Raw genomic sequence first — 18157 nt, 5'->3', positions numbered from 1 at the left:
AGAGGGGGGTGGAAATCGACTAGTCGACTGACTATCCGATAAGCATTTATCAGATGCCAATTAGTGTGACTTGGACACCTGTTAAATAGAAACTGGACTGAAATCACCTACTCATTTTACTTACATAATTGAACAGCCACCAAACAACTAATACAATAATGTTACCTGTCAGTACTAGTTCTAGATGTACTTAAATCATTGACATAGCATTGAAAGAATCCATAACATAACCTATTACCAGTCACCTAGGGTACGTCTAGACTACCGCGTTTTGTCGACAGAAGTTTTGTCGACAGATACTGTCGACAAAACTTCCGTCGACAAAGAGCGTCCAGACACATTGAGTTCTGTTGACAAAGCAAGCTGCTTTGTCGACAGAACTCCGTAGTCTGGACGCAGTGTTACAGGCAATAACACCTTCTGTCGACAGAGTTCTGTCGACAGAAGGTGTTATGCCTCGTAAAATGAGGTATACCAGTGTTGACAAAACTGCTGAGTTCTGTCGACGTTATGTCGACAGAACTCAGCGGTAGTGTAGACGCTGGTATAGTTTTGTCGACAAAAGTCCACTTTTGTCGACAAAACTAGGTAGTCTAGACACACCCCCAGTGTTGTTAGTTCACAGGATGAAAGATAACTGGAAATAGTAAAATAAGAATATAGCTATGTATGCTATTACTAGAAGATTTACTTGGCATTGCGCTGAAGTTTTCCTTCATTTAAATCATTGTTCTGGAGTGGGGCTGGGGACGAGCAGTTCAGTATGCAGGCTGCCTCGGGGAGAGAGGCCAACCATAGCCCTGGCTATGTCTAGACTTCAGGCTTCTTTCGGAAGAAGCTTTTCTGGAAGAGATCTTCCAAAAAAATTTCTTCTGAAACATAGCATCCACACTGCAAAAGCGCACTGAAAAAGCGATCTGCTTTTTCAAAACATAGCGTCTACACTGAATGAACGTTATCTCACATGTACACTGTGATTACTATGGATGGAGTGGCCACCAGGGCACCTGTGCTTTTTCCTCTTTCCTCTTCTTGAGAAGGAACTCCCTCTTCCCCGTCCACACATGCCTTTTTCCGAAAGAGGTCTTTCAGAAAAAGACTTCTTTGTAGAAAGAGGTTGACCAATGTCGGAAAAAACCCTCTGTTCTTTCAATTTTTTCCTCCAAAGAATGCGATTGTAGTGTGGTCGTAAGTGAAGGTTTTTTTGAAAAACAGCTGTTTTTCCGAAAAAAGTCTGTAGTGTAGACATAGCCCCTTTGTCACCAGACTTGGGGTGAGAAGCACCTGTCCATGGCTGCTGCAGTGGGCACAGCTAGAGGAAGGGGGTGTATGTCCCCCAGATGGGAGACAGACACAGAACCTTTGACAATTGTGAAAAGAAATGAATTTTGATTAAATAAAGATGTGACCAATTTGAAGACTGCATACTGAGCATGCACAGTAGACATATTCCCATGTCTACAAGGCTCCCTTTAATGCTGCGTCTGGGTAGATAAGTTATTTACAGAATATTGCAATAAACAGTTGTTACTGTATGAGCCAAATTCTTAAGTCAAACTTGGGCAAATCTCCCAAATACTTTACTTGGAAAAGCTTTGCTTGAATCAGAACTGAGTTAAGGATTTGCCTCTGATATCAATATGACACCACTGATGGAGGAGGAGACGGCTCAGGGTGAACACCGGTAGCTGGTTACTTATGGCAGCAGGCACTGCTCCACCCCTGCTCTGAACCTTCCCGCCGTGGTACTTCTTTATACAGGAGATAAGGAATCACCCCCTACAACAGAAGAGGAGAAGCCTTGTACCCCCCAAGGCTGGGAGGTCTGCTGCCACCACTGCGAATAGGAAACGTAGGGTAGTGGTGGTCGGAGACTCTTCTGAGGGGGACAGAGGCGCTCATCTGTCGCCCTAACATTTCATCTCGGGAGGTATGCTGTCTGCCGGGGGCCCGTATCCAAGATGTTACGGAGGCATTGTCGAGGATTATCCGGCCCTCTGACTACTACCCCATTCTGGATGGGTGCATAACTAGCTGGATAACCGTACTCAGAGAGTAGTTATTAATGGTTCACAATCCTATATATTAAAGGTATAACAAGTGGGGTTCCGCAGGGGTTTGTTTTGGGACTGGCTCTGTTCAATATCTTCATCAACGATTTAGATATTGGCATAGAAAGTACGCTTATTAAGTTTGCAGATGATACCAAGCTAGGAGGGGTTGTGACTGCTCTGGAGGAGAGGGTCATAATTCAAAATGATCTGGACAAATTGGAGAAATGGTCAGAGGTAAACAGGATGAAGTTTAATAAAGACAAATGCAAAGTGCTCCACTTAGGAAGGAACAATCAGTTTCACACATACAGAATGGGAAGTGACTGTCTAGGAAGGAGTATGGCAGAAAGAGATCTAGGGGTTATAGTGGACCACAAGCTGAATATGAGTCAGACTTGGTCCCTCTAGGGCTATGTCTACACTATGTGTTTTGTTGCAAGAGGCAATGCAAATGAAGCGCTGATTAGCATTTTCTCATGCTTCATTTACATAACTTATCCCGATCCATTTTGGCACAAAAACATGCAGCGTGGACATGTCCGTTTTGTGCAAAAACCCCTTTTTGCGCAAGATCCTTTTGCCTCCACATGTCCACACTCCATGCTTTAGTGCAAAAACCTCTTGTGCAAAAACAGATCGGAATAGATTATGCAAATTAAGTATGAGAAAATACTAATCAGTCCTTCATTTGAATTGCCTCTTCGGACAAAACACATAGCCTAAGAGTTGAATGTATGAATTAAAAATGAAATTACTTTTCCTATAAGCAGCCTGCATTAGATAACTAGGACTGTATTCTAATTGTGGTCCCTGAGAAGAGTAGCTTTGGTTCAACAGAAAAATGCACATATATCTCATAAGAATTTGATATTAAGGTCAACATTATCCTTAGAAAACACTTTCTCTTTGTTTTCTCAGGTTATGCCTTTTAAAATGTAAAGCATCACTCAGGGAATTGGAAACTTACTCATTCCACATAAATGCATTGCACCAATACTAAACTTTCGCTAAGCATCTGAAGGGATTATTAATAAACTGTAGCTCTTTATATGCTACTGGAAGTCTTTTCAATTAAAATAACCAGAATGTTTCAATGTCAGATTCAGCTTTTGCTATAGAATTGAGCACTTTTTAAATTGATTTATGTTCTTCTAGAACCGGTGAAACATACAGGCAGAGTAGCCAAATAACTAGATGTTGAAAGAGCCTGTTTCTTTAAAGATTAGCTTTTGATCTTCACTGAAGAAAAGGTGAATTCATCATTCATTTCAGGCAGAGTATTTCCCCATTTTAGCTTAATTCCATGCAGTTATTCTTTTAATTGTAGATCTCTTTCCTTTGAGGAAAAGCAGATCTGTTTGGACAATGTCAACCAATATATAAGAACGTATAGCTATGCTGCCAGCATTTTGTGCACATATATTTCTGGAAGAGGGAGACAGACTAGACCATCCCTGATAGACAGTTATCTAACCTACTCTTAAATATCTCCAGAGATGGAGATTCCCCAACCTCCCTGGGCAATTTATTCCCGTGTTTGACTACCCTGACAGTTAGGAACTTTTTCCTAATGTCCAACCTAAACCTCCCTTGCTGCAGTTTAATTCCATTGCTTCTTGTTCTATCCTCAGAGGCCAAGATGAACAAGTTTTCTCCTTCCTCCTTATGGGTATGTCTACACTACCCCGCTAGTTCGAACTAGCGGGGGTAATGTAGTCATCCGCAGTTGCAAATGAAGCCCGGGATTTGAATTTCCCGGGTTTCATTTGCATGAAGCCGGCCGGCGCCATTTTTAAATGCCGGCTAGTTCGAACCCCATGCCGCGCGGCTACACACGGCACGGAGTTCGAACTAGCCGGCATTTAAAAATGGCGCCGGCCGGCTTCATGCAAATGAAGCCCGGGAAATTCAAATCCCGGGCTTCATTTGCAACTGTGGATGACTACATTACCCCCGCTAGTTCGAACTAGCGGGGTAGTGTAGACATACCCTTAGACACCCTTTTAGATACCTGAAAACTAATATCATGTCCCTCCTCAATCTTTCTCTGCAAGACAGACAGAGAAACACTTGTCCTCCACTGGTTCAGTAATCACTCTAGTGCTTAAGTGAGAGATGGGCTTCTGGATGCCTAGTGGGATGCATTAGTGCACATGCTCAGAGGCAGGAACACAGGCACTGACAGAATTTTGACTGCAAAAGCTTTAGGAACTGAATGAGTTTAGTCACCTACAGAATTAGACAGCAGCTGAGCAGGAGTTTGGGGGTTACTGTGGGGCTGGAATTAGGCACTAAACACTTCCGGGGGTCCAAACCACAACTATTTAATTTAGGAGAGGTAAAGTTTCCTAGCTTTTCGGTCGTTGTCATTTTTGGATCAGGGTATTCTGTCCTGACTTAAGTCTTGATCCTCCTACAAACAATAGCAACTGTTTGGATGCCTGCACGAGGGATGTTAGCGACTAGTGGATTAGTGATAAGCAAATGCTTATTGGATAGTCAAGTACACACTCGATTAGTCGCTTCCCTCCTTTGCTGCCTTTATCAGAGAGAGGCAGCAAGGGAGAGGTGAGGAACTAGTGCTGGGTGGGGGGGGAACCAGCTTTAAGACAGTTCTCCCCGGCACTGTCTCCATGGTGGGTAAGGGAGGCAGAGTCACAGCGGAGAAACGGCATGAGCAGGGACGGCTTCAGTTCCCGCTGGCACCAGTTCCCACTGCTGGCCCTTCTGCTTTTGAAATATACAAGCGCAATCCTCAAAAGTAGAAGTGCTGCAGGGAGCACGGGGGTGAGCGGGGACTCAAGCAATCCCTGCTCACCCTGTGCTCATTGTGGCGCCTCCCCCAGAAGCTGGTTCCCCCCAACACTGGCTTCGGCGTGCCGCCTGCCCCCCCCGCCTCTATCACAGGGGGGGATAGGGAATGCTGCTGGGAAGCAGCCTCTGTCCGCAGGGGTCCCAGCAGGGAACTGGGCCCCCACGGTCAGAGGCTGTTGCCACCAAGCAGCCCATGTTCGCAGCAGACAGGACTGTCCACTGCAAACAGGGGCTGCTGGACTCAGCACAAGCTGGGATAGAGCAGTCCTAGTGCACACTGATCGCTGCGCCACTGCATTTTAAATGCAGTAAGAACCCAGAAGCTCTTGCTACATTTAAAATGAAGAGCAGCAGCGCGGGTGGCTCTGGAGGCGGCTCCTGGAGCTACCTGCGCTGCGGCTCTACACGGCAGCGCTTATGGACTACTCATATAGTTGATACAAATTGTATCCACGATGCGATTAGCCTGATAATCTCATTTTAACATCCTTAGCCTGCACCTATGAGGCACGCCATTAAAGGAGGATATGTTGTAGCATTTCTATGGCCAAATATAAACTAGGGATATGAATGGTTAACCAGTTAGCATCATCCTTACTGGATGATGCTTACTGGTTATGGTTAACCATTAGGGACTTGAACACCCCATTGCCCACTCCGGGCAGGGGACTGCTACAGCCTGGCCCACCCACTCCTGTTTAATCGGCTAACCGGTTAAACAAAATGTTTGACTGGTTAACTAATTAAACAGAATTTTACTTCCCTAATAAAAACTTAGTTGACATCAACTGGATTTTACAATTCACAACTGAAATAGCACCTGACTTTACAGACTAACAGTTGTTCTAAATTAAACATTCCTTTTAATTTCAGCCAGGTATCAACTCTCTCCAGCAAACCTAAAAGTCATTCCAAATTAATTTTATACTGAGTGCTGTTCCCAGCACTTTCATTTAAACTGAAGCCTAAAAGATTTCCTACATCTGAAAAATGCATAATGTAATTCTGATACGAAATGTAGAGAGTGGAGGGAAGAACAGCATTTCAAAGGTTCTCCTCTTCTTCACTTCATAAGAATATAATTAATTGCTTCTTCTGTTAATTTAATACAGTGACTAATCCTTCTAAAAGAGATTATTTAGAACAGGCCGACAATGTAAGATACACTTTTAGGCCATTCAGCTGTCTTTCAAAGAAGAAAACTGAAAGCATCAACAACTTAGCGTGATTTTTTTAAGAGGTAATTTTCAAAATGAGCATTTTAGGTCAGTGATTTAATTTTAACCCTGTTAAACTGTTAGGAAAATGTTGTATTCAGAAATTATTATGTCAAAAGTTTATACTAAAGTGAAATCCCTTTAGGAGGCATTTGAAAAGTATTCAAGGATCACAGAATCCTTATCTTTTTTAAAACAAACTGCATATATGCTTTAGCTGTCACTTTATCTTTGACATTTCCAGTAATAGGAACACTCAGAATAGATACAGAATGTATGATTCCAAGTAAAATGCAATTTTAGTTTTCTCCTTACGATGATATTAAAAGAATGTCAGTGGAAAATAATAAAAAAAACAAAATGCAAATGACTTACTGTAGAGAATTTACTAGCTAAAATTTCTCATTTTCCTGTGAATGATATCTCCTCCCACCCCAAATACCAACTTACAGATTTCTTAGATGGTGAAATTCCAGCTGTCTTAGATTTTTCCTATACAGTATTTGTGGACAACATTGAACACATGTGGATGCAATTTTAATATAAACAATTTTAAACTGTCCGTTTACTAAGGCCCTTATTCAGCAAAGTACTTACTTAAGTGCCTAACTTGTAAGAATCTGGCTACAAAGGGATTACTTTGTTTAAAATTAAGCACAATTATAAATGGGTGAAGTCAGTATCACTAAGGGACTGGTCACAGACAGGTAGAGTTAGTCACTGTACAATACCAGCAAGTTAGCTTTAACAATGCAGGACAATGGGGTAGAACAGAGGTGGGCAATAATTTTTGCAGGGGGGCCACTTCATGAACTTTGGTTCATGGTCACAGGCCACCTCTGCCCCTGAAAGAGGTGGGACCTCAGGCAGAAGAGGCGGTTCTCTCTAGGTTCCCTGATGCGGGGAGGGAGCTGCCAGCTGCTTTGAACAGTAAACAGTGAATGACTTTGCAAACTCTCCTGCTCCTGGTCTTGATTGGCTAGGGGGCAGGGAGGGGCAGAATGGGGCACAGGCTGGATCAAAGGGCTTGACGGGCTGTATCCAGCCTGTGGGCTGTATTTTGCAAACCCCTGGGGTAGAGGGAATCCTCTTTGAGCCTCTAACTCTCTCTCTACTTCATTCTATCAAAGAACTTAGATTGGATTTGCTCCCATAATCTTTAATCATCCTAAATTTACACTGAGATCAGCTAGAATTTTATCTCAGTCAGGACTGCAGGACTGGGCTAAAGGGGGGTGGTGATGAAACAGAAGAACAGAGCAATAAAAGCAGGGGACTATGAAGTGAGAAGGAAAAGAGGAAAGGTTTCACTTCATGAGAAGCAGAAAGAAAAATAGACCTGGGTATGTTAGCAGACACTAACAGAGAAGAGAAGTAAAGGGAAATAAAATCTACAGCTGTATCAGAAAGAGTATTATGGGAAAATAACTGAAAGGTGTAGTGCTGATGGATGAAATCACCCTCTTAGTGAATTATATCTAACAATATGATGTTATGAAACCTCATGAATTGAGGAACAATTTTTACCGGTGTGGGATTTTATAAATGAAACAGCGTTAACCACTTTTGGATGAATTTTGCTAGTAGCCCACTAAGAGTTGCCTTTGAAGAAATCTGTTATTGTAACTGAAACCTCATTTTAAATTTTGTATTACTTTAATTCAGTTCAAAGTTAAGTGTGTGTATAATCTCATTTAAAAGTGTGTGTGTGAGTGTGTGTGTAATGAGATCAGTCCTGGAGCCCATCTCAGTAATCAGCTGCCAGCACTGTCTTGATGGTTGAAGAACAATGCAGGTGAGTCCTGCAAAAGAACCCACAAAAGAAATAGAGATAAAAGCCCCATCAAGAAAATGAACAAAGTTTCATCTGCCATGACTCATGGTCATACAGTGCCATAGGGCAGTGAGACAGGACAGGATCTTTGGACTAAAACATATAAAAAGATGGGTGCAAAACGATAGGGTTGGGTCTTCTGGTTCTACAATCATCCTCCAGAAGCATGAGTATGCACCAACTCTACCTGGCTCTCCTCTTTGTGGCTAGCTCACCTAGCCAGGGGATTAGCATGAGCAATTGAGGCTGGTAATTATCTCTCATCCATAGAACTGTGTGTGTGTGGTGGATAATGTTGGTAACGAGGGACACTAAATGAACTCTGCATTCGCAATATACGCAGCATATTGCCTTATCCCCCAAATAAGATCCTGATAGTTCTATTTCTCAAAAGGAACAAAGGAAATATAATTGGAGAAAAAGATAATTGATCAAAAAGCAGAGTTGGGTGAAAACAGATCTTGGAAGCAGTAAACAAGAAGTGCATCTGCAAAGGATTTAAAGTTTATAAAAGAGAGAATGACTGAACATCAACTGATTGAAAACAGTTCAAAGGTACCTAGTGGACAAGTGAGGACCAACAAGGTGAAGAAACACCACTTGTGAATAATACTGGTGAAAAGAAATACAGACACTGAACATCAAGCCAAAGAGAAGCAAAAGGACAGGATAGTTCTATTTACAGCCAACGAGAGGAAATGCTGATTCTTCTCTGTAGTAATTTCTCGTTAATAACAATGCACTCGGTACTGACTGCACAGCGTATACAAGCTTACAAAAATGCATAAGTTTGTAACCTATAGTTTTTTATTATTATAAGTAGTAAGTCTTTGGTAATGTTCCATATTAATTTATGCTCCTGGTACAATTTTGGGATTTTCCCTTATATAAGACTTTCCTTCCCCCCTCTCCGTTCTCCCCTATTTATTTTGGGTCTGCACATCCTAAACTCAAAACTCCGGTCATCTGAAGAAGTGGGCTATGTCCACAAAACCTCATGATACCATCTACATGTTTTGTTAGTCTATAAAGTGTTATCAGATCATTTGTTATTTTTTAAGTTTATCCTGTACAGACTAAGTTGTCTACCCCACTGAAGCTTCTAAAAATTTAAAATCATCCTTTTTGTCTTGGTTGCCTCTGCCTCACCTTACAGTCAGTATAGCCTACCCCAGTCACTACATTTTCTCAGATACAACTTCTATCAATGCCAATGGGAGTTTTGCTCAAGACTACAGCTTTTTTAGTGTCTTATGCAGCAGGGCAGTGATTTCATTGCTCTATACAATGAAAATTCTGTGCTTTGGTTTATTAGAGCTTTAAACTGACAATATGAACTTGAGAAGAAATCTTGTGATGGTTGTTTAAACCTAAAAACTGTTTCCTTATTCCAAAGTCATAACTGTGTTGTTCTATCCAGTGAGCAACTGGAGGAGAAGAGTCATATTTACAAGTTGCTCAGTCAGTGACAAGCTGTCACTTAGTTCAATGACATGGAACAGATAGCCAAGCCCTAGTAACCAGGTAACAGATTGTTAAGTGCATGTGGCTAAGATCTGAAACAAAGATATATTGTCAATATGACAGCAGTAATAAGACCACTGATGACCAATTAGAATCCAAAATGAATAATTAGATTGAAAAAAGTTTAACAGGATACTGACAGTCCAAAGGAAACATGGAAAACATAAGAGCTTATTCAAGGCTCACACCAGTTTTATAATGCTATAATTTATCACAGTATAGGTGACCTCAGCGATACGGTTGTTCCTCATGTGATATAAATTCCTAGAAGAAGGCAGGAGGCAGCAACTCTAGTGAATAGTGCATCAGGCACAGCTGCTTGTGTAATATCCACTAGAAGTAGGTTTATAATTTGCTTCATAAATCTATTACAGCTTGCCTCTTTTTAAACATCTCTCAGGGTCAGGGACACTAGAACATAAAAGTTCAATGGAGTTACTCCTGATTTACACCAGCATAACTAGGCTAAGAACCAGACTCATAACATTTAGCAAGAATTCCACTCATAATGGGGGCAGTGGTGTCAGATGATTAGGAAAACAATCCTCAGTGACAAATGGCAGAGATGTCTTGTGAGGCTCACCAAACACTGTAGCCACCATGTTGAATTTTCTCTGTTTCAAAGGATTTGCTGGTTTACAGATAGCTGACTTTGATTTATTTTAAAAATAAATCAAAATACATTCTTTAGATGTTTCAGTAGCACCAAGAACCATGAAGCGGCTCCCACAGCCAGTCTATGTAACCACATGCTCTTCTGGCATTACTTTCCTCCATTCCATTTTTTTTTACCATCTTCACTTCTTTGGTTGCTACATTCACTTATTTGCATATTGTTTCCAATTAGGCTGCAAGATCTTTGGGGTAGGTACCAATCTGTTTCTGTGTTTATTTTGTGTCTGTTCCCATAGGACCCTAGTCCTGACCGCTTCTTTGGGTTTTACCATAATAGTTAATAGGATTCTGGATTTCTCCTTTACAAGATGTTGGCTGCAAAGGAGTAAGCACAGACGTTCATTAGTTCAGACTGTGAGCTCCCAGTAGAATTCCTGCACTTACAAACATCATGTTAAGTGCATCACAATGGAAACTGGGGGAAGGAGCACAGACAATGGAAGATAGACTTGTATAAAAACGCGATGTTACAGTTTAGAAATTCATCTGCTTCTGTCGTATCTATTACCCAAAACCTTAATCCTATTTACAATATAAAAATAAGTTGCTGTGGCAACAGTTATAATTTCCAGCTGGAGGATTATGACTTCAGAAGGAGAAAATGCAGTAGGAGCAGATGAACTCTTAGAAACAAGGATCAGGTTTTCACACAAATGTCACAAGTAACTCCAAGAAACATGTTTTAATAGGAAATATGCTATTTGAAGACAGTTACTCACCTGAAGGCAATGGGAATGCCCAGCTGAATACAGTAAAGTATTCCCATTGACTTTGGGTGAAGCACTGCCTTCAAATGAACCTACTCACACGAGTAAAAAATAAGTATGTGCAGGAATGGGCATTTAAACATTTAGCATTATCATTGTTATTAATAAATTAATAATTTTATTTCAAGTTAAGGTGCTGTGTAGACACACCCTAAGAACACTGAAGAAATTAAAAGGACTCTTGAAAGAAATAACCTTTGACCTATATTATAGTATACACAGTACTTCAAATAATTTTGCATTTTGTGAACTGCCATTGCAGCCTGGGCTGCAACAATGACAACTGAGATCTCTCTTGGAAATTTTTACAACCACTGATCAGGGCAGCAGGTCTCTGTATGAGCACAAACACATGCACCTGACACAAAAGGTGGCATGCTGCACTTCGTTTAGATCTTATGAAGAGACAGAGTGATGAATGAATCCTGTTCTCTATAGCTCACAAATACAGAATAACAGGTAGAGCAAAGGGGAGAATATAATGTGTGCACAGACTGCCTAGTGGAGCTAATTTTAGGCCTTTCATCTTCAAATTCCTCATTGTGATAAAACGTGAGAATGGAATTCCATTAATGCAGCACTTCTCAGTACAGATTTCTATATTATATTATATTATATTATATTATATTATATTATATTATATTATATTATATTATATTATATTATATTATATTATATTATATTGGCAACTTACACTTTTTACTGGAGTTTTCTAGGCAACAGGTGTACGCAATGCGGATATGACAGGAGAATTTTGCCCTTTATAAAAGTGAACCTTTTTCTAAAGAAAATCTTTTCCATTCTGAAAAGAAGTGTCATGGCTTGCAAGATAATATCCCTGATGAGTCACAACTGATACACTTCTGATTTCTCTGTCAAAGAGAGGCTAATTATTCTCATCTCACACTTTAAATCTTTCTCTAAGAAAGCAATGCAGGCAGAAGAGTTTTCCTAGCAACACTCTACTAAGTCTTCAACTGGTGCAGACTGGCATAGTTCCATTAATTTCAGGCAGCATAGGCAGATTTACCCCAGTACAGGATTAAACTCTCTCTACTATATTCAGTTTGCTGTACTGACAAAAACATGACACATTGAACTGAGGTTATCTTTCATACAATGACATTAACTTTAAATAAAACTTTTATTCATTCCAGCAGTTTCTTTCCTCCAAGTGGAACGAGGGAAGCGTTCAGATGGTAATTTCTTTTTATTGCCAAATTAGCAGAGTATCTGGCTTCGAGAAAGAAGCAACCCAGGATGGTTTTGCCTTTATACAGAAAGGAAAAAAATGCATATCTTAATTAAAAGAATGAGCTTTGTCTCACTGCTGTCCCCATCTCAAGTAGACCAGGAACTCAGTGCATAGGAGAGTCTAACAAGGTTTTATCCATATATAAATCCATTGTACACTCAGATCCTGAATACTCTATGGTATTACGGTCACCCACCTTAAAAAATATAAATTAGATTTGGAAGAGGTATTGAGAAGGGCAACAAAATTGATTAAGGGTATGGAACAGCTTCCCTTTGATGAGCGATTTAAAAAAAATGGAACTTTTTAGTTTGTAAAACAAATGACTAAGTAGGATATGACAGAGGTCTGTACAATCATGAATGGTATAGCAAAAGTGAATGAGGATGTGTTATTTACTGCTTTACATAAGACAAGAATGAGGGGTCATCCAAAGAGCAGGCAGCAGGTATAAAACTAACATAAGGAAGTACTTTTTGACACAACGCACAGTCAACCTGTGGAATTCATTACCAAGGGATGCTGTAAAAACCAAAAGTATAACTGGCTTCAAAAAGAATTAGATAAGCTCCTACAGGACAGATCCTTCAATGGCTAAAACCAAGATGGTCAAGGATACAACCCCATGCTCTGGGTGTTCTTTAAGTCTGACTGATAGAAGCTGGGAGTAGACAACAGAATGGATCACTCAGTGATTGCCTGTTCTGTTCATTCCCTCTGAAGCACCTGGCATTGGCCACTCAGAAGGCACGATATTATATTAGATGGTTGTGACAGATTGTACCCCTATGTTCTCCACTTTTACAAAACAGTAATGTATTTTGTACATGTATGCCTTGAGAGATATCATTTGAAAACTCAAAGTGCTGCACATGGTTGTTCTGGAAAAATACACAAGTAGTATTTTTCACATAACCACAGTCAACTTTTGGAACTCTTTGCCAGAGGATGTTGCGAAGACCAAGACTATAACAGGGTAAAAAAAACACCTAGAAAAGTTCATGGATAGGTCCATCAATGGCTATGAGCCAGGATGGACAGGGATGGTGACCTTAATCTCTACCAGAAGCTGGGAATGGATGACAGGGAATGGATCACTTGATGATCACCTGTTCTATTCATTCCTCTCTGGAGTACCTGGCATCGGTCACGGTTGGAAAACAGGATGCTGGACTATATGGACCTTTGGTCTGGCTCACTCTGGATATTCTTGTGCCCTTTCTCTATTAATGAGATGATATACTTTCTATCAGTTTGTACTGCACAGAAGGAAAGAGCTGGGGACAAGTCTGGGACAATTTCTGGGGACAAGTCTGGGACGGAGAATTTTCTGGTGTCACTCTGCAATAGAATTCAGAAATGATTAGCTGAAACACTCTTGCAGTGTAGCTGGGAGTAATTTACATGTTAGGGGCTGTGTGTGAATGAGACCAGGAGCAGTTATTTTCACAGCTTTCACACCCCAGACTGGAGAACTGATGGGACACAGCTATTCTGAAGTACAGATTATGTCCTGGGTAATATCACTACGGTCCACTGGTCTGACCCAGTGTGGCCATTCTATGTTCCTAAAGAGCATAATCACACTGAGATAGAGACAAAGCCATTTTAGAAGATCTATAGATGTGCCAACTGGATTCAGACAGCCTTGGGTCTGGCCCACAAAAGCTCATCACCTAATAAACCGTCTTGTTAGTCTTTAAAGTGCTACATAGTCCTGTTTTTTGTTCTAGCTACACCAGACTAACACGGCTACATTTCTATCTTAACAAAGAAAGTAAGATACATGGGCCCCAATCCTACTGCCATTGAAGTCAACAGCAAACCTCCATGTGATTTCAATGGGGCAGGCTGGCCCTGTGATGCATACAGCCACCACAACAAAACTATCAGTATATATGTGTGATCAAGAGACTGGTTTGTCAGTGAGAGAAATTTAAACTGAAGTAAAATTATGTTGTGCATAACAGGCAAAGAACTATGGTGATTTGCTGCTATAGCTTATACTAGTTATCTGAGCAAAATAAGCTATAGTGTCCAAAGCACTTTTATGTCAATGTATCTGCATTTATATTACAACTTTTATAGTCATACAAATATCGCAAAAATTGTGAAGTTACTTCTAATCAACATAGCTATGCTCGCAAAAGTTTCTAGTCTAGTCCTGGGCTTAGCACTGCTGAAGGATGTTTCCGGTTGTTAGACAATCTCCTGAAAAATTGGGAATGAAAATGTTTACCATCAGCCTCTGGTTTGTACTGACATTCAGAAGAATATGTGGGAACAAAATGGACTCAGAGATGGAGGGTTTTCTGCAGTACTGCGAAAACCCATCATTCTAACTAATGTTTCTCAAAATGGATCTGCGGGCCACTTTGAGAAACACTGCCACTTTGAGAAACACTGCTCTAGAGCAAACACACACACAAACTCACAAAGTCAGGACTAAAGCCCATACGATAGGCTTAGAAATCATGACATTTAAATAAGAAGTTTGGATACCTTTTATTTGCATTTTGATCCTTGAAAGGGCACCTGAGTAATATTTTTAAACTTTTATCAGTAATCAAGATGGTCTAGAAGCTTCATTAAAAAATTACAGGAAGAATCTGAGATTCTTACATAATCCCTATTACTCCAAGAGCTTGTGCTTTTAAGAAAACTCTAAATATCATGAGATGCATGATACAAAAATCATGAGTTGGCAATATTAACTGCTACCACATATGGCCACGCTGCTTACTACCACTGAGATGCTCCTGTGTTTCAAAAAGACCAGCTCAGACATTAACAGCTGAACCTGAGCAAGACAGGTTGTACAAGTAGGCAAAGGAAAACACTATGAAGAGTTTGCAGCCATGAAGTCACCTGTTGATGAAAGCACATACCAGCAGTTGGTCAATTCAGTCTGTAGTCTAGGACTAATCTTGGATACCTTGCTGATTCTAAGAGTTCACACAGCTGCACCTGCAGGCAATGCTTTCTATCATTTCAGTCACATCCTGGCAGATGATGACCTGGCCTCCGTTATTCACACCATCACTACTTCTGGGTTGCATGAGAGCAGTACACCTTAGCATGGAGCCATCGCCCCTTGAAAACTAAAATTAGTATAGTTTGAGCACATCTAGACTATGTTTTAATTTTGAAAGAGGATATGCAAATTCTTCCAATCGCTTTTTTGAAAGTGAAAGTAGTCTGGATGTAGGGGGTTTCTGGGAAAAAAAAACCCTTTCAAAAAACAGCATAAACCTCCTTTTTTAGGAAGAGAGGTTTTTCGAAAAAGGAAAAAAAGAAAAAAGAAAAAAGCAGCAGCCATGTTCATGCAAATGCCACGGGGGATATTTAAATCCCCGCGGCATTTGCAATTCCGACTTGTCTCATTAGCATCCCTTTTCCGGAAAAGGGTGCCAATGTAGACACAGCCTAAGGGTAAAGCTCATCTGTGTAAAAGACAAAGTTGCCTCTAGATTGTGGAATAAACTTCCATGGGAACTAATGACCATTAATCTCAGCACCTGCTGCTCTTAGTGTAAGTCACGTGTCTGTGACCTTGCCTTCTCTAACAAACATGTGTAAAGGGGATGTTAACGTTACATACATACACACAAAAATAAAAAATGTCCAAAGAAAAATGCCCCACTGCACACACTTCTACACCTGGGGAAAGGATGAGAGAAGAAATATGTTCCATCGGACACTCAAATACTACAGTGATGAGCACGCCCTGAATACTTAAATAGAATAGAACAGAACACTATATCTGGCATGATTGATGGTTATAAACGCTGGGCTTCCAGAATTCATAATCATCACAGAACTTTACATGGATTTGGGATTTGAAAAACAAGAGTCCCACGTGGCTGAAAGACTGAGACAGGGAGACGAGGCTGTGTCAGGCTAATCAGTGACCAATTTCAAGATGTAAGATATTCATGTTTAATTTTGCTTTAACAAAGCTAGGAGTGTCTCATCTTGTTTAACTTATAAAAAAAAGTAAATCTTCCTCTGTTAAGCAAACAATTTGTTTTATTTCCACTATTTCTCTATTTTTAATCAACTCTGTTTTTAATCGGAGTATTTGACTTGTGGACATGTAATTTCATGAAGACTGCCCCACAAAGAGGACAGTCCCTCAGCTACTAATCAGAAGCAGTGAAGGATATGAAGTTCCTACAATCTCACTCTTACTTGAGGTCTCAATTACATTTGCAAGGACAGATGTCCTCTCCCATTAAGGGAAGCAGCACAGGGTAAATGAACAAAAGGAAAGAAGCCGTAAGAATACAGAGAAGACAGGAGCTGGTAGTGATGCAGATGATCAAAGCAGGTTATGAAAAGATGGAACACTGGTGATGATTTTAAAACCGCGCAGTCTACTGTAGTGACTGATTGATATATGAACAGCTGGATATTTCATGAAGAATTTACACATTCAACTGGAATGAGTGTCATCACAACTTCACCCCAAACCCTGGATAAGCATACAAAGCCAGCAGTGCCATGTTTCCTTTATTACGTGCACCTTCCTGCATATAGAAACAAGCACATTAACTTATAATTACCTGATCTGAATGTGCAAATATGGGGTTTCCACATGTCCAAAAGAAAAAGCTGCCATGTTCTGACAAACCGAAATGCAAGACAACTCTGACCCTGACTCCTTACCAAGTGCTGCCAACGTTTTAAAAGTTCCAACAACAGGAAAAAATAGTAAGTTTTGGGGGGTCAATCCTTCATTGGCTAGAAGTGTGGCAGCAGCTCTCATTACTGTAGCTAAATCAATGCTGGTCCTGCAAGTTGGGGCCCAATCTACTCCTCTCCACATAAATCTCTTTTACCAGAGAGTCCTTTGCTGGCTCCTGAGTGGCTTTTTGTTATATTTTCCTGCTGGCAGATGGTCAGCATTTACATTTTTTTCTACTGCAAAAAACCCAAATAGGACTTCTAAATTTGGGTTTTTGCAGCATCCTGGTGTAGGGATGTTAAGTCATGGTTAATTAGCTAATCGAGTAGTCAATGGAATTTCTATCAACTACTTGATAAGAAGAGGCGCTTGCTACCACCACTGCGGCTCTGCATTTTAAATGTAGTAAGAGCCCCGGGGCTTTTACTACATTTAAAGTGCAGAGCTGCAGCGGGGTTAACTAGTGGGGACAGCATGAGCCGGGACTGAACATCCTGGCTTGCACCAGCTCCGGAACCACTGTGGCCCTACCTTACCGGCTTCCTCCCCTCACCCTGGAGATGGTGCTGGGGGGAACTGGCTTTTAAGCCAGCCCTCGCATCACCAGCTCCCCTCCCCCTTTGCTGTCTCTGATACAGAGGCAGCAGGGTAGGGTGGGAGGAGCAAGTAGTTGAGTAGTCACTCAACTAGTCACTTACATCCCTATCCTGGTATAGGCAATGCTTGTATCCCGTGTACCTTATCCTAGAAATTTACTGCAAGCCCCGTTTTGCCAATGCAAAGTGGGGAGGGGTTTGCAGTGATGTAACTAGACTGGTGCAAATTTCCTTGGTCTACTCAAGTCTTATGTTGTCCTCTGCCAAAATACGTGGTAGAACCTGTGAAATCACCTTACAAGCCCTAAACCTGATTATGCTTTGAAATTTTGGCAAAGAGAAATTGCCAATGTAAAAAAACTTACCAGCAATGGATAAGACTGTATCAAAGCACTCATTCCGATATGGCAGGTACAGACTATGACACACCATTACTTCATGGCCAACATTTCGTGCCGACTCCACCAAAGGAAAGCAGTAATCACAGCCCAGCTTATAGGTTTGAGAATTGATATGAAGATATTTGCCATTTCCACAGCCTGAAGTTGCAAAAAAAGTAGGAGAAAGACATGTCATTCAATTTCTGCATGCAAGTGAATGTTCTCCTGAGATGAGCAACACGAGGTGCCGGGCTCTGACCTCGGTAATTTGAAATTCTCTGCCCATTTAAAAAGCAAGATGATATGATAGTGGCATTTTGTGTGTTTTGTGATCATTTTAGCACAATGAGCACA

At 40.8% G+C, this 18157-nt stretch overlaps 1 protein-coding gene across 4 annotated transcripts in view; it reads right to left on the bottom strand.

The window, feature by feature from the left end:
• Nucleotides 1–18157, bottom strand: part of LOC102463687 (putative tRNA methyltransferase 9B) — a 104057-nt gene that overhangs the window by 29300 nt on the left and 56600 nt on the right. For all 4 annotated transcript variants that reach the window (XM_075919189.2, XM_075919188.2, XM_006134216.5 and 1 more), the window contains one exon: nucleotides 17789–17962. In XM_075919189.2, coding sequence (XP_075775304.2) covers nucleotides 17789–17962 — 174 coding nt within the window. The remainder of the gene's footprint in view (nucleotides 1–17788; nucleotides 17963–18157) is intronic.

Source organism: Pelodiscus sinensis, chromosome 1, assembly GCF_052426305.1.
Source record: "Pelodiscus sinensis isolate ZL-2025 chromosome 1, ASM5242630v1, whole genome shotgun sequence".
Taxonomy (NCBI): domain Eukaryota; kingdom Metazoa; phylum Chordata; order Testudines; family Trionychidae; genus Pelodiscus; species Pelodiscus sinensis.
Note: the sequence above shows the minus strand (reverse complement) of the source record. Positions and strands in the feature narration are given on the sequence as shown.